The 23179-nt window shown below is 41.2% G+C and overlaps 1 protein-coding gene across 2 annotated transcripts in view; it reads left to right on the top strand.

Moving 5' to 3' along the window:
• The window catches only part of RHOJ (ras homolog family member J), a 128102-nt gene that overhangs the window by 76257 nt on the left and 28666 nt on the right, over window positions 1–23179 (top strand). For both annotated transcript variants that reach the window (XM_030931458.1, XM_010378102.2), the window contains exons 2-4: window positions 1392–1450; window positions 13491–13655; window positions 15630–15725. In XM_030931458.1, coding sequence (XP_030787318.1) covers window positions 1392–1450; window positions 13491–13655; window positions 15630–15725 — 320 coding nt within the window. The remainder of the gene's footprint in view (window positions 1–1391; window positions 1451–13490; window positions 13656–15629; window positions 15726–23179) is intronic.

The following is a 23179-nucleotide window of genomic DNA, read 5'->3' as shown; positions in this document are numbered from 1 at the left end:
TGTGGCTAGCCTGACTTGTGAAAGGAAGTGAAAACGTTTAAACGCCCTTCTGTCAGCATGGTAACCAGGGGTGGATGGAGCTGGGTTCACCATTTTAAAATGCACATTTAACAGGTCATCTGAGTGGTTGCAGCCATGTTATCAAGCTGAACACATGTTGATCTGAGTAGATTAGAAAAATAGTTCCCAGTGTCTGGGGACATAGTGCTTTTAAACAAGTGCTTTGCTTTTCAAAGAATGAGCCATTAAGAAGTTCCTTGTATACATGTAGCCCATGAACCTGAAAAGAAATAAAAGTAAAATCAACACCGAATCAGCAACTCTAAGCAGCAGGCTAGAGAATTTGGCTGTTAGAGATACGGTTATAAAAGATTGCTGTTCAGTTTATCTTTCATTTCCTGCACAGCTAATGATAGAAAGACTCAAAAATCATCTTCACATTGAATTTGCACATTTTAACAAGAGAAAAAACTCATACTTTTCTTCATATTTTATTTCCTTTTTCCAAAAAGCGATTCAGTTTTTTTTTGGAAATTTAAATTTGCTCTTTCCATTCACGAAAAGAATTCTATTACTCCTGCATTCAATCTGTTCAATCTCAGTTTAGTTTCAAGTTGAGACTTTCATTTCCAGACATGTACAGAGTGGTTGCTATCCCTGTTTTGCTTCTCATTTTCAGGGCACAATTCCTTGGCAAAGCAGTAAGCTACTGAGTAAGTCAAACTCACTACTTGTCACCCTCTAAACACCCTTTATGTATGGAAGACTGAACCTATACAACGTCTTCTGCAACTAAAGTTCAAACTCATATTGAATCAATTGTGCTAAAGCACAGGAATATCTAATTTTAAAAAACTTTTCAAAATGAACACTAAGCCCTTCTCATTTAACTGTTTGCCTTGCTTTATAGACTATAAAAACATGTATTAATAGGTATGATAATATCCTCTGTTTTTAGGGTTTTATAAATATTTCAAAGCAGAGAGATTTCTAATAGACAAGCTACTTACACAATTCTGTGCCCCGAAAGGTGTCCCAAACCAAAGAAAACAAGGCAATAACTAATGAAAAAGGGGCCCAGCATTCTTTCTCATCAGAAGCTTGGTGTTCCAGAGCTGAATAAGGATGGGTGGGTAGCCCACAGAGTGTCCTGGTGGCACCAATAATATTCATCTCTGTTGAGAAATCTGGACTTGGCTAAGACCATCTGCCATCACTGCAGCCCAAGGTTACCTTTCATTTGGAAATTATGCTGTCAACTTGGTTTAGAATGTACATGGGCGAGGCATATGCTTCTCCTTGCTGCCCAAGGAGATGCTGGCATGGAAAAAATGTGAAGGTGCCTGATTGAAGCTTGTGTTTATGGACTCTCCTCTTCTCTTCTCCCCTAGTGACTGTGACTGTGGGAGGCAAGCAACACTTGCTCGGACTGTATGACACCGCGGGACAGGTACATTTTTATTATCTTGATTCATTGGAAGGGGGTGGTATAGGGGAGAAAAAGATCCGTTTGCTTAGGCAGATGGGACTCATAGCACAAATATTACCCATTCTGATCATTTGGGGCTAATTTATTGTCTGCCTAAATGACAACCAAAAGCACATTCTCGATATTTTAAAAATACTTATAACTACAAAAATCTAAATTGTTACATTATTCAAGGCATTGATAGGTAAATAATGATTCATTCATTGACTGATAACCATCAAAAACCAGAATAACAGATTTGTGACCAAGAGTTTCCATTTCTTTCTGTGGAAACCTATTCCAGATCCAAGATTCATAGATCAATTTCATAAATTTTACTTGCACCCATTTTTTTCAGGTTATTTTCTTTGCCCACCCTTTATTTGAATTGCCTAATGAACAGCGAAAAGGCCCAAAAAGAGATTGGCTGGGGTGAGGGGAAGAGAGAGGGAGAAGATGGATTACGTGTTGGAAGGAAGAAAAGTCAGGATCCTAGACGTTTTCCAAAAGTGAGAGTCAACCCTGAATAACTGGGGGTTGACTCTAAATTCCCTCAGATTCTTGAAATCTTCTCACTTTATCAGGGCTGTTTCTTCAAGTTGGAGAAACTGGCCCACCAATAACATAAGACAATGGGCTAAAACCCTCAACATTTAATCAGTTGGCACATGCTCTCTTTGGGTGAAAATGGCACTTAATCTGTCTTTCCCAGCGTCCCACACATCGCTACGAAGTTTATCATGTTCTAATGTTCTAATCCAGTTCGTGGATTGGTGGAGGGAAAGTGGTTAAGGAACTGATGGTTGTAGCCCAATTTCTTGGATAGAGCTTTTGTTACCATATGTCTTGGGTCATTTATTTAGGTCAAAATCAGCGGGTTGTTCAGTCTGTCCACATTCTTACACCTTAAGTCCTTTGGAGTGAACATTTTACCCTGCTATTTCTCAGTGTGAGTTTCCTGGGAATTGTTATTTGTAGTGATGCATTCATCTAGGCCTTTTTTTTCACAATTGTTTTGGATATACATCATTTTGCTCAACTTGAAAGCTCTTCACAATAATATCAATAAATGGAATTCTCTTTGGGGATTTCTGTGAAAATTTGTAAGGACCACTGTATAAATGTATGTGGAACATCAAAGGTTGGTATTGGCCAGGCTAGGGTGCAGAGCCTGGAAAATCTAACACCAGACTCAAAACTTCTAAGAGCATCCAGGGTCCCCTCATTGGCAGATGCCTGTTTTGGTAAGCTACCGCCAGGAACTGGGAGAGAAGCAACCTCTCATGTCAATAGCAAGCCATACGACTAAGAAAGGAGGCACCCCACGTGCTCAAATGAAAAAATCAGTTTGCTTCTCTGATCTAAGATACAAGGGCCTCAGGATAGCTCATGCCCCCAACAGAAAGCATTCCAGCAACAAGGGTACACCACTTTGGAGGCTGAAGTTGCCTGCTCTAATTCAATCACACAATCATTGGTGTGTCCCCATTCATCAGAAACTCACAGCCTGAAAGAGAGAGGAGTTTATACCCTCCTCCCCCATAGTCAAATTGTACTAATACAATCCGGTTTGAAAAGTTCAATACGGCAATGATTATTTCATGACTCTGAAACCTCTCTCTGGTCCCTCTGGCTTCTGAAAAAGTCTCTCTGTCCCCTGCTGCCCAGTCAGTTCTCCCCTCCTCTGCAGCAATCCAACAAGTATTGCCTCCTGTGTGTTAACTGCTCCAAGAACAACCTCCACAGGCTTCTGTTTAATTTTAAATCCAATAAAACTCTTTAAAAGCTCTTGTGGAGTTTAATTATTTTTTCCCACTGTTCTGTCCTTTTAAGAAAAAATTTAAATAACACTAGTATAAGAGTTGAAGCTGTAAGACATTGTAAAAATATCTTTAAACTCCACATCAAAGCAAACAGAATGGCCTCAACATCTGACACAAAAGTGATGAAGACTGATGAAATATAACAAATAGATTATAAGATATTTTTTCAACTAACTCTCACTTGAATGCTTTATATTCAGAGGTAGACAAGACTCAAAAGGAACCATAAAGCATGGGGAAAAGGAATCAGAACGTATCTTAAGGTTCCTTCCAGGCCAAAAATTCTACGATGAGGACTTTTCACATGTAATCTCAGGAAACCCTGATAGAACTGGAGTAACTAGGCAGAAGGACTTGAGGTTTGACCCACGGGAGACCTTTCAGCTGTAGAAGATTGCTGAATAATGGGAATGTGGTACACCACAGGATAACCTGTCATTCATTTTCTAGAACAGGGATTCTCAAACAGGAGTATGTGTCAGAATCACCTGTAGGGCTTGTCAAAACTCAGCTACTGGGCCCCACTCCAAGAATTTCTGCTTCTCCAGGTCTAGGGTGGGACCCAAGAGTTTGCATTTCTTTTTATTATTATTATTTATTTATTTATTTGAGACAGAGTTTCGTTCCCGTCACCCAGGCTGGAGTGCAGTGGCGCAATCTTGGCTCACTGAAACCTCCGCCTCCTGAGTTCAAGCAATTATCCTGCCTCAGCCTCCCAAGTAACTGGGATTACAGGCACCTGCCATCACACCCAGCTATTTTTTTGTGTTTTTTTTTCTGGAGACAGGGGTTTTACCATGTTGCCCAGGCTGGTCTCAAACTCCCGACCTCAGGTGATCCACCCATCTCAGCCTCCCAAAGTGCTGGGATTACAGATGTGAGCTACTGCATCTGGCCCAAGAGTTTGCATTTCTAACAGGTTTTCTGACAATGCTCCTGCTGGTCCCTACACCACACTTTGAGAGCCACTCAAAGCGTGGTCCACCAACCTGTGGCATCAACACCACCAGGAAGCATGTTAGAACTGCTGAATCTTAAGGCCTATCCCCAGCCTACTGAATTTGCAAATCCATTTTAAGAAGATCTCCAAATCATTAGAATGCACATTAAATTTTGAGAAGCACTACTCTAAACGTTTCTGGTGGTTGAGGCATTGTTCTGAAAGTTAGGAGGATGCAGTGGAAAATAACCATTACTGAAATGTATTCCTATAATTCTACAATTCAGCTATTAAGACTTTGTAACAAATTTAATTTGGAAACAGTGTCCCAGAAATTCCATTCCCAGTCCTAGGTAGAATAATCTGCCTCTTCTCAGTTCTATTCTAGTAAATGTGCTGGATAGCTAAAGGATGTGTATAATTCAAAAATACTCATTTGGCCAATTACTTACAATGGAAGAGAGATGATTTCAAAACCAATTGATTAATCCCTGAACCACAAAAAGGAAATGTCTCTGAATCCAGCTATAGAGTCCATCTCGCTTGAATAATTAGATTTTTGTGCATGAATAAACCAAGGAGCAATCCTCCACATTTTTGTCTTGAACTAACTGAAGCAAATGTGTTCTGAGAGGTAAAGTGATAGGAACTCATTGTCTTAACCCTCAATGTCAGTGCTAAACAAAATCATTTGACCTGCTTTCCCTCAACTTTGAGGCACCTTGTCTGCCTCAGACCTGGCTACAGCCCCATGAGCCATGGCCTGAGACACTCCTGCCCCTCCACAATTCAGGCAAGCATGTGCTAAAGATAGTTTATAATGGGCTGGGTGCAGTGGCTCACGCCTGTAATGCCAGCACTTCGGGAGGCTGAGGTGGATAGATCACAACGTCAGGAGTTCAAGACCAGCCTGGCCAACATGGTGAAACCCCATCTCTACAAAAAATACAAAATTAGCCAGGCATGGTGGCGGGTGCCTGTAATCCCAGCTACTTGGGAGGCTGAGGCAGAAGAATCCCTTGAAGCCAGGAGGCAGAGGTTGCAGTGAGCCGAGACCGCAGCATTGCACTCCAGGCCTGGGCAACAAAAGCAAAACCCCATCTCAAAAAAAAAAGAGTGTATGATGAAGTCATTTGCATACACTGTCAACACGTGGTGGCTGCTATTAAACATTAGCTCCCTCCCCCAAACCCTGAAACAAACTAACATTTGGACTTGGAGTGGAGCCCTTTGAAGATAGATTCGTCACAACTCTGTTTAATTCTCTGTTAGGTAGAATTCCAAACATTAGATGAGGCAATGAATTGAGGAATTTTTCTCACGGTGAGTGCATGTAACTCCTCAGATCACACTAGGGAGGAAATAAGGCCAACCAGCCCTGTAAGCCAAATCTATTTAGGTTGTGTCAAGTCATCCTGTATGAGACATGTCCCTAGTAGTGTGTTACTGAATGTTAAAGGGATATCTGGAGCTCAGATCTTTGGCTCAGCTATGAAAGAGTCCCAGAGCTGACTTTCCCATGATGTCCTTGCAGGCCAGTTTGTTTACAATGCATCAGGAGAGACCAACTGGACAGCAGGCTGTTGGTTGGGTTGGGGATGCCACAGCCAGCCCTGGGCATTCACCAGCTGAGGAACTCCAGACTGGGAAAGGGCTCTTTCCCAGGCTACGGCTTGCAGCCACATGGCCTCCCACCTCACTGCAGGTCATTACAGTAGAACCAGCCATAGTACTAAGACAAGGTCTCGCCTCCTTCTCTTGATGCGGCCTCACCTAGAAGGATGATGTGGGCAAAGCCCTACTCGGATTGTGGCCTCTCGGGCAAGACTCCAGGATGGGCATATCTCAGAGACAACGCCTGTGAAAATGGTAGTTAGCAGCACTGCCGGGGAGGCATGACCGTCTCCTGGTGTCAGGAGCCAGGTGCAGCCTGGCCAGGCGCCTGGTTCTGTGGAAGGGTGAACCACCAGGTTCCCCACAGAACCAGGAACCATCTGCATGTGGGCAAGCACAGAATGGTGTCTGTCCCTGAGAAACCACAGCCCGCAGTAGCTCAGCCATCACCAGTGACCACAGAAGTAGAGAAGCAAGGAAGGCCATCAACCGAGCCCCTCACTCGCCCACGTCTAGGTGTCGCACATCTTCCCCAGACCCTGACTTCTGAAGTCCCGCTTTCCCCCAAGGGCTGAGGAAGCACACAACCAGGCAAGGAAGCAAGCACAGCTGGGGTTTACGAACGGCAAACCGGGCTCCACTTGGAAGGAGTGGAGCCTTCCCCTTTGCTATTGGCTGATCCAAGGGGGCCATCTGGAGCACAGGATCTGGCAGCAGCCCTCTATGGAAAGTTTGCCTAAAACCTCAGAACAAATGTTTTCCCTCCATGAGCAACTCCAACTTTCTTGCTCACGTGTATCTTCATGTGGGATTTTCAGGAGTAGGCAATTTGGGATATTAGGGAGAAGTTTGCCCACATAACAGGTGCTTAGTAAAAGTAACGTTAGGACACAATCTTACTTCTCCCCAAATTATGAAAAAGAGAGCTGTAGGAACATTGAGAGTTGCGGTTGGAGTTTGCAAACATTTGGGTCTTATTACTACTCAGTTCAGAAAAAGTTAATTTCTGAATCAGCCCTGGCATCCAATAAGGGTAGGGAAATGCTTCCAGGACCAGCAGCTGTTGTTGATATGGGATGGAGGATGGACTCTTGTACTGGATCATTAAAGTACTTACTATGTTCAAGACAATGTTCTAAGTGGCCTAAAAATATTAACAAATTTTATTCTCATAACAACTCATAAGGCCAGCACTATTAGCCTCATTCTGCAGATAAGGAAAGTGAGGCATGGAGAACTTACCCAAGATCACACCATAGTCACAAACCCGGAGAATTTCTACCCACCACCCATGCTCTTAAGCACCATGCTATGCACCCACCCTATACACGATGCCCATGTTTTTCAAATTCAGCCTGATTTATGGGCGAATATGAAAATGAGACTTGTACCAAAAAATCTGGGATAAACCTCATTAAACCCAAGACTTGCAAGCAGAATTCTATTTCCAATTTAATGTGGGTATGAGGGGGTGGGAGGAGCTCAGTCCAACTCTCTTTGCTGCTCAAAGTGTGGCACCTGGACCCAGTAGCGCTAGCATCACCTGGAAACTTGTTAGAAATGCACATTCTTAGGCTCCATTCCAGTCCTGCTACTGAATAAGAATTTGCACTTTAGACTGGGCAACATAGCAAGACCCTATCTCTACAATTTTTTTTAATTACCCAGGCGTCGTGTGCATACCTGTAGTCCCAGCTACTTGGGAGGCTGAGGAGAGAGGATCACTTGAGCCCAGGAGTTCAAGACTCCAGTGAACTTACGATCAGTGCACTACAGTGTGGGCAGAAAGCGAGACCCAATCTCAAAAACAAAAAAGAAAAAAAACCACAAAATTACATTTTAACAAGGTCCACAGGTGATGCAAATGTATGTGGATTCTAAGAAGTGCTGTCTACAAAATGATTTCACTTACCTGCGTCATGATGCAGCCTATACTATTTAGGACCCAGGTGTTTGGCACATCTGATGCTAACACTTTCTCTGAACTGTTAGTGGTTAATAATCACCCATAGTCACCCCAGAGCCCTGGATCTGCCTTCAAACTGAACATGTTCTTGCCATCAGGGTGAAGTTGGTCTAAAAGCACTCAAAGGCCTACTTTGCCCCCAGATACTTCCCTGCACTCCCCAATCCTAGCCTCTTTGTCTACTTTACCCCCAAAGCTCCATTTGAGCCTCTCTTTTAGATTAAAACCGTGTCTCCTCAAGAAGCAAACAAACCTGTCTTCCATTCTGAATTCCAACATTAGAAAGGGCCTCAAAGACCGACTAAACCACTTATCCACTTCTCATAGCCCCTAACATCATCTCCACATGTTACCCTCGAACCCAGGGCCAAAGCATGCTCCCTTGTGAAAAACATTAAGTCACCAGCTGGCACAAATTCAACTCCCCCAGCCCCCAGGGGACACTTTCTTTTATTAATCCTGACCCCCTGCCGTATTTTATAGCTGCAGCCCAGGGTTAGCCCCCAATAGCCCAGGTGTGAGCCTTTTTTTTTTTTTTTTTTTTTGAGACAGAGTCTTGCTCTGTCACCCAGGCTGGAGTGCAGTGGCACAATCTCCGCTCACTGCAAGCTTCGCCTCCCAGGTTCACGCCATTCTCCTGCCTCAGCCTCCCGAGTAGCTGGGACTACAGGTGCCCGCCACCACGCCCGGCTAATTTTTTTGTATTTTTAGTAGACACGGGGTTTCACAGTGTTCGCCAGAATGGTGTCGATCTCCTGACCTCGTGATCCACCCGCCTCGGCCTCCCAAAGTGCTGGAATTACAGGCCCGGCTGAGCCTTCTTTAAAACTATTTTTGCCCTGTTGTTCTGGTTACATTACTCCATCTGTCTAGACCTTTGTTTCTTAAACCATAAAACTGGCTCAGGGGAGAGGGAAGAACAGGAACCTGTGGTTCTGAAACTTGAGCTGCATCAGAATCACCTGGAGGGTTTGTTCTAGCACTGACGGTGCAGCCTCTCCCCCAGCGCCCCAGCCTCGGCGGGCTGCGTGGCACCTGGGAATGTGTAGGTCTAACAAGCTCCCAGGTGACGCCAATGCTGCTGGACTGAACAGCATAGTTTGGAAACCACTGCATTAGCTAATCTTTAAGGCCTTTTGGAATGGTATTTTCCCAATTCACTCAGATAAATATTCTACATCATTCCATTTTAAGATTAGCCAGCAGAGTAAAAGAACCTTAACCTGTCTTATTTCCACATAAATCAACTTATTTCATGTATTTTCATTTTCTTTCCCCAATTGAATTGCCAATTCTTACTCCCCTTACATAGTTCATACAGCATCCTTAACAGTGCTATGCATTCAGTAGGCACGAAATTTTTTAAATGGCATGATACAGCAGGACTAAGGTTTCCACAGAAGAGATCCAGAATACAGAGCACAGTGAGCCCAGTGACTGACGCTATCAGAAACGACTCAGCTGGAGGGCCAGGAGGGTAAATGATCAGAAACAGATTTCTCTCACCTGCCCCACCTAGAGTCAACCCAGCAACCCGTGGTCTTCCAACTTTTCCATAATGTAAATAGAAATCCTTTGATAGCCACTGGGTTAAAAAATCAGACAAACATACTCCTTTCCGACTATGCACAACAGTTATTTGTTCCTACCTAATCTAGTTGTGACATTTCTCCTCATGGCGTTTTGCTTTGGTTTTTGGCTTTGAGGTTTTAAATATACAGTGTTGCTGCCATCCAGTGGTAATCTGAAGCAGATGCAGGCCATCAAATAGATACATCCTGTGGTCAAACGTTTTGATGGCTGGGTAACATATGAGTTAAGAAAATGCTTAATCTGTCACTTAAAATTCTGAGCTGCAGAAAATAGTGTGGTTACAATTGAGAGCCAGAGCTGGATTGGGGCTAAATACCCCATCCTGGTATTTATGAACTCTATAACGTTGGCCCGTCATGGAACTTCTCTAAACCTTAACTTCCTCTTCTATGAAATGTGAATGTTGATGGTACCATCCTTCCAGTTCCATCAGGAGGATGCAATAAGAACATACATAAGAGTCTGAAACAATGTCTGACCTTTAGTAATAAGCCCTCGGGTGCATCCTCCGTTGATGGTGGAGATGATAGTGAAGTACAGCCATGTTCTCAACTCCAGGCCCACCCCAAACCAATTAAGTCAGAACTCCCAGATATGCAGGCCCACTCTCCGAAGATTCTAATTTAGCTGGTTCCTGAGTAGAAAAGGAGGTGGGGCCGGGAGTTGATTAGCAGAGCATCAGGAGGGTTTAAAGGCTCCCCAAGTGATTCTAATGAAAGTCACTGCAGTAAATGGTCCGCAGAAATGCCGTGTGTTCATTTGCAGGTCACTGTAGACGTCATTTCTTCCAGTCCGTAATAGGATTTATTGAATATTTGCTGTGAAAAGAGTACATGTAGGGATGAGAAAAAAATCAACACGGTTCCTACTCCATTTATGACAATCCAGATGGGAGCATGCAGTGGCAGAGGGCAGGTGGTGTGGTGAACAGCTGTAGATTATAGCCTGGGAAGAATTCTTGGCTCATGGGCCATACAGCTGCACTTTAAGGGAACATTCCAGAGAGAAAAGAGAGAAGTGGTGAGACGACAGGAGAGGAGGTTTTTCAGAGCTAGTTGTGTAAAGAGGAAGGGTAGTGCCAAGAAATTAGCTATCCCTTTCTCCACTGCCTCCCCAGCTACACACACACGACATAGGCACAACTTGGCTGAGACGCAACCCAGTAGACCTGGCCCGACTTCCCAGTATGACCAGTGTTTATTCAGCTGTGCACCAAATTCCCAATTATTTGCTTGACTAGAAATGTGGTAAATTAGCCACAATAGTGGGGGTTTTTGGTTGTTGTTCTGGGTTTATTTTTTAGGATTTTACTTTTCAGCATCCTTGCCATCTTGCTTTTCATTTTGCATTAGGTACCTAAAACCTTTGCTTAAGTTTTAATAGTAGTAGCAGTAGTGGCCACATATACTGAATCCCGTGTTCTGCGTACTCTGAGTAGCTAAACAATAGATCAATGCATGCCCACCAACCAGAGTGGACCATACTTAATATTCTAAGGTACTTCCTTTCAGTCTCATGTGTATGTACATGTGCACATATGTGTACTTCTTTTTCTGGTCTTTTTTAATTTTTTTATTATACTTTAAGTTCTGGGATACATGTGCAGAACATGCAGGTTTGTTACATAGGTATACACATGGTTTGCCGCACCCATCAACCTGTTATCTAATAAATATATTATTAGAGTCAATGGAAAGGTTGACATTAAAAATATATCCAAGATACATTACATTTTAGAAAACACAAGTGGCACAACAATATGAACTATTTAATCAATTTGTTTTTAAACTAAACATGTGTATGTTGTATACATACATAAATATAAAATGGGCCAGGTGTGGTGACTCACGCCTATCATCCTAGCACTTTGTTGGGGCCAAGGCGGGAGGATTGCTTGAGCCCAGGAGTTCAAGACCAGCCTGGGCAACATAGTGAGACCCCATCTCTATAAAAAAAATTAAAAATTGGCTGGGTGTGGTGGCATGTGCCTGTAGTCCAAGCTACTTGGGAGGCTGAAGTGGGAGGATCGCTTGAGCCTGGGAGTCTGAAGCTGCAGTGAGCCATGATCACGCCACTGCACTCCAGCCTGGGCAATAGAGACCCTGTCTCAAAAAGTAAAATACAGTAAAATAAAATGTTTGGAAGGACAATGTTTAAGCAGTAGCCCTCTCTGGGGAGAGGAAAAACTATTAGAGATCATACCAGGGATGAAAACAAGCTTTCACTTCTACTCTGTGCACTTCTATAATGTTTGCATTTTTGCAATGAGCACATACATGTTTCATGAGTTTCTGAAATGTTTCATGAAGAGTAGTCATGGCCCTAATAAATGAGTTAATTATTTATCAACTCATCTCTATGAATACATATATATGATAGGTGTGAACATATAAGTTTAGTTGCACATATAGTATACACACATATGTAGTGTACACACATCATATAGCGTGTGTATACACATACAAATTGTGGTATGTATGGACAAATGTCATGTTATATGTGATGTATATATAAATATGGTATGTGTATGCACACTCACACACAAAGTTACTGTTGGCTTATGTGTTACTAAATTCTATAAAAATATAAAAAACTTGCTATTGAAATATCAGGTTTTGCCTTGGAACTTCCTCAAACATTTCACATACAGTAAAAGGTTCTTGCTAACATTTTCCCAAAGCTGAAATGATGCAAAGTTTTACTTTGTATTTATCAACTCCCACTAAAATAGCAAATACATAAATATCTTATGTAACCAGAAACTCTTCTACAGAGCATATTCTGATCTGAAAAATCTTTAGAAAGAAAATAATTAAGCTAACATTTTATTTATTTGGCCTTTAGGTAATCTTTGAAACAAATCCAAAATCCTTAGCTCTAAACCCTCACTCAACATATTTCTTCAAATATTGTGGTGTCAAATTTGGCAATAACTCTTGTTTTGCATGTTAGTTCATTTATTCTAAATTAAATTTGGATACAACTTTTTTTAATTGTGTGAGGAGAGGATTCCTGTTGCCCTGGCAAATAGCTCACTAATTTAAATATAGTATATTCAATACAACACAATTCCAACATGATGGAAGAATTGCAATAATCTTTACTGAATGTTACACTTTAAATGGGTGAACTTTGGTTTTTTTTTATTTTGTTTGTTTTTTGAGACAGAATCTTGCTGTGTTGCCCAGGCTGGAGTACAGTGGCATGATCATGGCTCACTGCAGCTTCAAACTCCCAGGCTCAAGCCATCCTCCCATTTCAGCCTCCTGAGTAGCTGGGACTACAGGCATGTGCCACCATGCCCAGCTAATTTTAATATTTTTTTGTAGAGATAGGGTCTCGCTATATTGCCCAGGCTGGTCTTAAGCTCAAGGTATCAAGTGATCCTCCTGCCTTGGCCTCCAAAGTGCTGGGATTACAAGCATGAGCCACGGTGCCTGGTCAGGTGAACTTTGGAATACATAGAAACAGAGAGTAGAATTATTGTTACCAGAGGCAAATAAGGACAGGTAACGGGGAGGTTTTGATCAAGGGTACAAAGTTGCAGTTAGCTAGGGTGAGTCTACACTGTAAGGTACAGTCTACAGCTGTAAGGTACAGCATAAGGATAGCTAATGATACTATATTGCATACTGGAAATATGCTAGAAGAGTAGGTTTCTGTTCCTCTTGCCATAAAATATCTTTTTAAAGGTAAGCTGTAAGGAGATGAATATGTTAATTTGTTTCACTATAGCATATATATGTATATCAAACACCATGTTGTACACCTTAAATGTATACAATTTAAAAATAAATAACAAATAAATGGGTGAACTTATGGTATACATCTCAATGAAATGCTAAAAATATTTTTTAAGTTAATCTTAAGAGGGGGCAATACATAATCTCTGCATGTAACAAAAAGGTATTTTTCTGACTGATGGCTCCTTTAGTTCTAGTAGAGAAAGAACTACCAGATTCTACGGTTGAGGAAGAAATGGGATCCCAGTGCACTGTAGTGGACTCTTACCTGCAATCTGACCTTGGAACCACATGGGACACACCTTACATGGGCTGTAAAAACCCTTGTCTGTTCTTCCCACAGGAGGACTACAACCAGCTGAGGCCACTCTCCTACCCCAACACGGATGTGTTTTTGATCTGCTTCTCTGTCGTAAACCCTGCCTCTTACCACAATGTCCAGGAGGAATGGGTCCCCGAGCTCAAGGACTGCATGCCTCACGTGCCTTATGTCCTCATAGGGACCCAGGTTAAAATGCGGGCGATGGCAGGGTGGGGGGGAGCTGCAAAAATGGGAAGACCCTTTCGGTACCTCATGAACATCCTATTCTGCCAAACGCTACGGAACAGTGTCTCAGACATGTCAATCCTATGAACAGAAGTTCTTAAGGTGTGCATGATGATTTAGCCCATAGTGGAAAAGATAATAGAGCTCTTTAATATGGAGCAGAAAGTTTTGATATGGCCTTCAAAAATTAATCTCTCTGATTTTTTTTTAATAACAAAGTAGTTTTAAAAACAGACACCCTTTGCCAGGCTTGAATCAGAGCAATGAGGTGAGGGTGTCAATTGAACACACTATCTAGTATTTTTTATATCTGAAATCCACAGTTGTTTTAAAATCACAAAATAGGTGGGAGTGTCAAGGTGACCACAGCAATCAGAATAGGCATTCTATGACAGGAATTCTTTAATTACACTTCTGGAGAAGGAAGATAAAAATTCACCATTGTCTATTGCTTTTAAACCTCTTGGTCTTCTAGATCTTAGAGAAGAAGTCAAAACACATATACCAGATAAACAAACCTACGATTGTGAAAGCCTTTACAGTGTTCCGAAAGCTAATACATTTCCATAGTTTGAGTTTCCAGTAGTAAGCCAATCACATTAAATGTATTAAGGATTGTTACCGTTTATAGTTTTAAATGGATTTTGTTCTTTGGCATTTTAAAGTCCAAATTACTATCCCAAAGACATAGGAATGTACTAATACCGAAGAGCTTCATTGTTATCTGTTTCATATGCTATTTCTTTTTATTATTCATTTATGTTCGTTTTGAACAAGAGAATTTTTTAACATAAAGAAAAGTATTTCCTAAAGAAGATATGGACAGGTACACAGTATATGTATTTACTTAGAGAAAGTAGAGGAATACACATCTCCATAAGTCAGAGTAATCAGAGTTAACGCTTCTGCTCCGAAAGATAACTGTTTGTTTAAATGAAGTCTTTTGTCTTGAATTCCAGGTAATAATGTTTGTCCATATTGATGGAACCTGAATCCCTGCTGCCAAATATGTGACAGAATATTCAATCACCTTTCTGTGATTCAAGCTGATTTTATTAGAGACAGAAACAAAATTGAGCAATTCTCTCTCTCTCTCTCTCTCTCTCTCTCTCTCTCACACACACACACACACACACACACACACACACAGTTAGTAGAGCTGAGTAATGTGCTTATAAAAGGGACCCTAATATATTGGTCTTTAAAACACAAGCCCTTGTGTTCCCACATTCACACCCATTCATGAACACATGGGTTCACATACACAGTGAGGCTTTAAAGCAACCAAAATATTTAATTAAATTATCAAATCTAATCCAGATATATAAATGCTATCTTCAAAGTTCTACCTTTGAAAAGATTAATGCTTATCTTGAGCAAACCGTTTGAAAATTTCTCGTAGGGACTTGCCTTCCAGAGCTTGCAGAACATTTGTTAGAATATCCTCACAGGTAGCAAATCTTCACACCTCCTTTGAGGATGAAGATTTTATTTGGAAAAGAAAAAAAAAAAAAAGATGTGTTCAAAGCCAGGAAATGAACTAGTAAATAATGAGTAATACACTTTGGGATCAAATAAGTCCTCACTGTAAGGTCATGAGACTGGTTATCTTGCATGCCCTGTAAGCAGAATCTAGAAATAAATAGAAAATTTTGAGAAAACATCTAAGATAGCAACAGAATCATCCAAGTAAGTCTTCAGCTCGCAGGGTAACTGTTTGAAGGGGAAAACATAAGGAAAGTCTGTTGTGTACATTTACAAAGAAATTGCTTTACTTTTTTAGACATAACATGGGCATGTGAATCTGCTTCCTTAAAGAAAATTTAGCAACTTCAAAGATGTTAACAGGGAAAAAGACTCTATGATGTCACAGTTTAAAATATCTGGCAAGGCCTGAGAAAATAAATAAGTTTATCACGTGTGTTTTCTTGCCAGATTGATCTCCGTGATGACCCAAAAACCTTGGCCCGTTTGCTGTATATGAAAGAGAAACCTCTCACTTATGAGCATGGTGTGAAGCTTGCAAAAGCGGTACAGTCAGATTTGAATTTCATTTTAAATGTATGCTGAGAGAAGAGTGTGTTGTATGCTTTGGAATGGGTGTGCAACATTGGGTTTTGCTTTAAAGTGCAATGTGTTTAGTAGAATCTTCTCTAAGCTTTCTATTCTCCCCCTCTGTTCTAGTCAGGCTGGAAGGAGCCATTTGGTTAGTCTTCTTGTCAGCCAGCATTGTCTGTTTTTCATTCAGAAAGCAATTTGGTGAATTTAAACAGCTGAAGCACTTATCATTTGATTTAGCAACCTCTAGAACATCTACTTGCCATATTTAGTATGAATAAAGGGAGTCGTTAGATATATATTTGTAAATCTCACTGCTTATTATGGATGTAACTCATTTAAATAACCCCATAAGAGGCATTTTGTGATTTTCTTGGGAGAGACTTGGATTAGCATCTGGCAGGGTTATATTTGTCCAGTATTTCTCACCATATAATGAATAGCCACTTAGAGAGCCTGGATTGTGTCACAAACAGCATCTGGAAGGATAACATATACCAAAAAGTGAGTTCGGGATCTAAGTGGCTGTTTCGCAGATAATAGCAACTTGCTCAGAGCTGAAACTGTTTTCATGGACCTTTCTTCCTTCTTGAGAGCTTAACATAAAGAGTTAGGAAAATGCTTTAGAAAGTATTTGCCAGACACCAAGTCTTTGCCTCCCCCATTACCCCGAGATGTAAGCAAAGCAGCCACTGAAAAACATACAAGAGGATGGAAGTACTTTATGCAAGAGGAGGCCGATAAATCACACCTCCAGAACTTTAAATCGGATTCCTCATCAAGTCATAAATCTATTGACCCAGGTCAGAGGTTTGAAAATTTTCCATCTTACTTTCTAAGTGACTAACCTAGTAAAATCCATACCCCAGGCAGAGTTAGAAGTCACCCTCTTCAAGCCAGTCAAGAATATTAACCACAAATTCTTCATTTACAAAACTATGCATTTATCTTATTAAAACTTGCTTGTAGGCACTAAAACTAAGCAAGATACACTCAACTAGAAATGAATTAAATACAATCATGTTTTTACAAGTACTCTGCATGAGAACATCTCACAAACACCTGATCGAGATACTGAACCCTTCCTACTTCTATGCACAGTAATGTCAGTACTAACTAGCGCCAGCCATTCACGGAGTTCTTAGGATCCTAAGTACTTTATAATCTCTCTCACTTCAGCCTCATGATGACCCTCTTAAGCAGATAGTGTTGGTCTCAGCTTACAGATGAGGAAACAGTCTTAGAAGACAAGCACGTAGCTAATAACGAAGTCAAAAACTTCCAATCCAGCTCTGTGGACATCACCACCCGTGCACCTGACCATTGTGTAAATGACCTCCAACTGTGTATCTTTCCTCGGGTGAAATGGGTTTATGCCTGTAGGTTCTTCTGCCTTCTCCTCAAACATTCAACCTCAAATACTCTCATTAAGATACCTCAATAGCTGGGAGGCTGAGGCAGGAGAATGGCGTGAATCCGGGAGGCAGAACTTGCAGAGAGCCGAGATCGTGCCACTGCACTCCAGCCTGGGCGACAGAGTGAGACTCCGTCTCAAAAAAAAAAAAAAAAAAAAAAAAAAAACGATACCCAAATAGGTAGTTCCATAAATAATTGTATGTGGTTCCTTTCTACACATTTTTCACAGTCAGGAGGTCCCCACTGGCCGGCACCAGCTTCTTGCAGGAACTCGCTCTCTGTGTTCCTTCATGCCGTCAGCTTTCCTAGCCTCACTTCTCCTTGGGGAAGTTGTTTTTTTCACCCTCTGAAAAGAAGTCGTTCCAAAGCCTCCCATCTCATTTCATCCTTATTTTCGGAACAATGGCTGAGTTCACCATTTATATTGCCTTTTGCTAGTTTCTCCTAGCAACTGCTCTCCGATACAGAGGGAACCATGTTTAGCTTACAAAATCCAATTTAGAAGAAAACCTAGCAAGATTTTAACTTGTTTTATCACAATTCATGTAATTACAGGGATGCTTTGAGTTTCTGTACTCTCTGACTTTTCTGTCAAGTAGTTTATCATCACAGCTAGCATGTATGGAGTGTTTATAATGTGCTAGGCTTGGTGCCAGGCGCCTTACAGCCTTTGTCTTAATTAATCCTCACAGCAACCCCGTGAGGCGTGGGTATTATTATCTCCACTTTCCTGCAGGAAACTGAGGCTCAGAGAGGTTAACATCGCCCAGCTAGCAAGTGGCAGAGTGAGGATAGAAAACTGAGCTTTAACCACCTGCTCTTCTGCCTCCCTCCTATATAATCTGAAAAGAAACCTTTAGGTTTGGGGCTTCTTTTTTATATGCTGGAGTCCCTTATTTTCATGTGCACAGCTCCCCCACAACTTAAAGGCTTTGAAAGTTCAGATTTTTCATATCTGATTCTTTCTGTTAAAACTTTTCAATTTCCAAAGCATTTTCCATCTAACATCTCTTTTTGGTCTCAAAGGGTGTTTTATTTTTAAAGGACATTTTTTATATCATACATATTTACAATTCTTTGTACTCCAAAGTCAACCACATTTACATATTTTGCACTAATTTATCATAAATATTCATTATTCTTTGACTTCTTTTATCCTCCCTCTTCTTATTACTGTAGTTTTTAATCCTCAGCCTACTTTTCCCAGTCTTTTACAAATTTGTAACTGTCCCTATCGCTGCCAGAATTATTAAACAACAATTGATTAAGAGCACCTGATATGTGCCAGGTGCTATGCTGGATGCTACACTTTTTAGCTCTAAGATTATAGTTCTTTGTGCATTCTCTTTCCCAGTTCTATCTAATACAGTCTAAACATGATCTTCTAAGTTCAGACTTCCTAAGGTGTTTTTTGATACAGGAATCTGCCATTTTTTCTTTTTTAATCTTTGGGTTCTCTTTGCCCTCTCCTGCCACCTTCTTCACCCTGTGCCTTTTGTTGTTGTCACTCTTTAATTTAGCACCTGCTAAGTTTCCCACTGGGCTTTTAACATGCACGGGTGGGATTTAAAGCAGCAAAATTGCTGCAAACATCTGTCATCAATGTTCAGTCACGTTAATCAACTGGAGTTTTTAATGCCCTCTTCCTGACTGGAAGAGTCACTGCCACCTGCCTTGTGCTGGCCATTTTCCCTTTCTCCCCTGGTCATTGAAAGTCACTTCACCAGTTGGATGCGGTGGCTCACACCTGTAATCCCAGCACTTTGAGAGGCTAAGGCGGGTGGATCACGAGGTCAGGAGATCGAGACCATCCTACCCAACATGGTGAAACCCCGTCTCTACTAAAAATACAAAAATTAGCTGGGCATGGTGGCGCTTGCCTGTAATCCCAGCTACTCGGGAGGCTGAGGTGGGAGAATCACTTGAACCTGGCAGGCGGAGGTTGCAGTGAGCCGAGATGGTGCCACTGCACTCCAGCCTGGCAACATAGCAAGACTCTGTCTCAAAATAAATAATAAATAAATAAATAAAAAGAAAGTCATTTAACTGCTGGTGTCTGGGTTACAAAGGCCAGAAGAGGAGGGAGACAGGCAAACAAAAGCATGCCACCTGGATAAACATAGTAACAAATAGCTGGGCAATGTACCAGGTAGCACAGAAGAGAGAGAGACTAATACATTCATGGAAGGAGCTTTCAGAGATTTCTTTAACCAGTTAACATCTCACCCAGGTTTGAAGGATGAGGAAAAGTTTTTCAGGTGGGCAGAGGGGTCTGGGAAGGGCACAAAATTCCAGACAGGGAGACCAGGACATGCAAAGGCAACCTTTAAAACATAGGGAGCAAAGTTCACCCACAAATGTTTTGATCAGTCCAAACAGATATTTTTAATGCAATTTAGTGGCCAACATTTAACAGTTTGGAAACACATTTCTAGCTTCTAAAAGAAATTCAGAAGGTCGAGCAACTCTAGGCCAGCATTTCCTCATCAACGGAAACTGTTAAACATTCTTTTAGATTAAACATGTACCCTTCAGTCTACCACAATCTCCACCACTTCCATATTATCCTATACTCAAGTAACACACTTTACATTATCCAGCCTTGAATTGGCATCTCTGCATTATAGTCTTCAAAGATCAGCAGCAAATCCATCCAGCCTAGAAATGTTTTTCCTCTTTCACCAATTTGATCATAACGCTAACTTGTTGAGATGGCGGCGTTTCTCTTACAACCTGGTTGGTTCTTTTTCCTTTTCTTGGCTCTCTATTTGCCTTCTCTGTGTGCCTTTGCTAGTTCTCAAATGAGGAATAAAGAACTGCTCTGCTACTAGCCATTTATTTAGACAGGAGCTTACTCTGTTTATTCCACTAACATCTCTTCTTTTCTCTCCATTTACAGGAAATGCCTTCCTTTTTCTTCCCTTCTCTCGTCACCCTTACTGTATCCATAACAGCTTCGCCCATTTATTCATTAATTTTGCTCTTTCAGCCACAATTTCTTTACATTTGCTAGAGACCGCCCAAAAGAGTAGTTAAGACTTTGGCTCAGGAGGCAGACAAATTCGAATCTTTGCCATTTTCTTAGTTGTGTGGCCATAAGGGAGGTTACTTACCCTCTCTGGGCATCAGTTTCCTGAGCTGTGAAAAAGGATGGTGACAGACGTTTCCTTGTAAAGTTCTTGTGACAATGAAATTAGCTCATGTACCACAAGGTCCAGCTCAGCAAATTATAGCTGTTGTTAAATCCATGAGCCCTCTCAGATATGTCTACAGCTGGGAAGATCTCTTTGCCTTTAGCCCTTCCAGTTACTTTCTGTCTTATTCTATAACTTGTCCTGCCCCAACTAGAACAACACGGAAGAAGTACTAGGTTTTGTTTTACTTGATTAGTCACTATGTTTTCTTTTTTATTTCTTGTCAGACTCTTGTATCTTCTGTACATCATTGATAAATGTCCCTGCTTTTAAGATAATAGGTTTTAGCTATTATAAAACAATCAGAAAAGCGTTTTTTCAGTTTACACCCTCAATCTCTACTTTTTTCTTGAAAATAAGTCATTTGGGTAGAACACACTCCAGATTGCTTGCACGTGTAATCTAAACAAGGAGCCTCGAATCCTGAACCCTCCCAGATGGCTTCTAAATGCTTCACTGTGTAGGTCATTTTGCTCCAAGGGGCAGATGAAGTTGCTGCTGTAAGAAGGGCCACATTTCCTTGAGACAATTTTTCATTTCACATCTTTGAGGACACACATAATTTTTTTAGCAGTCTGGCTGTGCTTTTTCCTTGAACCAGAATGAATTCTTCTCCAACCCTCAGAGCACTTGACACATGGTAACAATACCTACCTCAAAACTGGGTTGTTTCTCACACGTGTTTCCCAAATCACACCCATCATCTGATGACTACTTTTTCTATCAGTACAACATAATGTTATATTAACCCGGTTACACAATAATGCCTTTATCTGCTATTTCATTATCTTCAGAAATGTCTGAATTGGAAGAGACAAGTTTGGGCTCCTCCCGCTGCATCAAAAGGCAAAGCCTGACATGCTGTGAGCCGCACTCTGGGGGCAGGAGGAGGCGGGAGTGCCCTACCCCTCCTGCAGGACTCCAGGTGTGAGTGAGCTCAGCCCAGCTGTCCTGGAATTCCAGGCAGAATCGATCCTAGGCTTGGGATCCTTAGTGGAGAGGCGTTCCAGATAGAGAGGTGTCACAGCAGTTTCTAGGTATTTTTCCAGACAAGCGCCACCACATTACAGTCAAGTCATTCAGTCATTCAGTTGGCAACACCGTTGCCGTTAGATTAATGTGCTTTTCACATGTGTTTGAATCAAGCTTTGAACACAATCCCAAAATGCAACAGAAGGCATTTCATCATGTTATTAGGAAAATTTTCTCTGCCCTTTATTCCTCTCTTGTATCTAACTGTTTTTAATTATTTCAAAAAGTTATTAAAACCAAACCATGGTTAAAATGAAAGCCATAAAACAGATTTTCAACATTCAACATCTTTTTCTTTTGGTATTTTCCTTTGGCTCATACAGTAACCATTCTTGTCAGGAAAAAAATTTAAAGTGCATCATCTCTGTCGGAGAAGTTAGGAAATAGTCTCTGGGCCCAACCAAAACCACTTGATTTGATGCTTAGTTTTCATATTTGTGGCCTTTGAAATAAGTGGGCAATTTCATTTCATTAACTGTCAACTTGACCGGCTTCTTACAGAGCTGAGTGATAGGGGTCACGGTTACTGTCACAGAGCAAGGAAAAGAACATGTATCAAGAGACCCAGATTCTAGGTCTATTTCTTTCGCTTTCTAGTTGAATGCCCATAAGCAATTCATTTTACCTCTCTGGGGTTATTCCCGCTCTCTTCTAAGCTAAACCACAAGTTCATTTAGTCCACATATGGCAAACTGGCTGGCTGCTGCCACATATATCCCACATCAGTGTCTTGCTTGGCTCATGGTAAATATTTCATAAATTGGTAAATATTAAATTTAAAAATCCAAATTTCCAACTCCTCTTGAAAAATACAAAAAATGGGCAACAGTAAACCAACATTACCACTTGGAAGCTGATAAAACGGCACACTCTAGAGGGGCATGTGCTTTACTGCCCAGCATAGTCCCCACCTCTCCCTACTGTCTTGCACCAACCCCACTTTATCATTTACATAAGCTATTGGGCATAATAGGCCTATGATTTTGCTACCTTGTTTTAGCCACTTGTCTGCTGTGGTTTCCAGGAACTCACTATTTAGCCAACCTCTTCTGAATCTGCTTTAATTTTACAAAGTGATTCTTAAAATGTGAATCAAAAACTAAAGCCATTTCTCTAGATGTCCTTAATAGTAAAAGGCCAACATCACATCATTGACTCTTCCTGAGCTTATGAACAATTAAAACCGCAGGTCTTCACAAGAAGCTGACTGCTAAATACAGTCTGCACTGGTCTGTGATTTTTAAATGAGAATCTGGCCTGAATTTCTATATTTCTATATTTCTCATGAGGGGTTTGTGATTATCAAACACACCGTAGTATGAAATCATCAGAATATTTAAAATGAAGCCCTATGCAGAAATACCTTATCATTTTATATAGACTGTACACTGACAAGGAGGATGTCTCTGGCATTAAATGTATGATTATTGTTACATGTTTTATTATTATTGTTACATGTTTTAGTGGGGTTTTTTTTTAAACTTTTTTTTAAAAATATGCCTTTTAAAGTATGTTAAGGCTGGGTGCAGTGGCTTACGCCTATAATCCCAGCATTTTGGGAGGCTGAGGTGGGCAGATCACATGAGGTCAGGAGTTAGAGACCAGACTGGTCGACATGGGAAAACCCCATCTCTACTAAAAATACAAAAACTAACCCGGCTTGGTGGCATGTGCCTGTAATCCCAGCTACTCGAGAAGCTGAGGCAGGAGAATCACTTGAACCCAGGAGGCGGAGGTTGCAGGGAGCCAAGATAGTGCCACTGCACTCCAGCCTGGGCAACAAGA

Source organism: Rhinopithecus roxellana, chromosome 5 (genome assembly GCF_007565055.1).
Source record: "Rhinopithecus roxellana isolate Shanxi Qingling chromosome 5, ASM756505v1, whole genome shotgun sequence".
In the NCBI taxonomy this organism is placed as follows: Eukaryota; Metazoa; Chordata; class Mammalia; order Primates; family Cercopithecidae; genus Rhinopithecus; species Rhinopithecus roxellana.
This window is presented reverse-complemented; position numbering and strand designations above follow the sequence as displayed.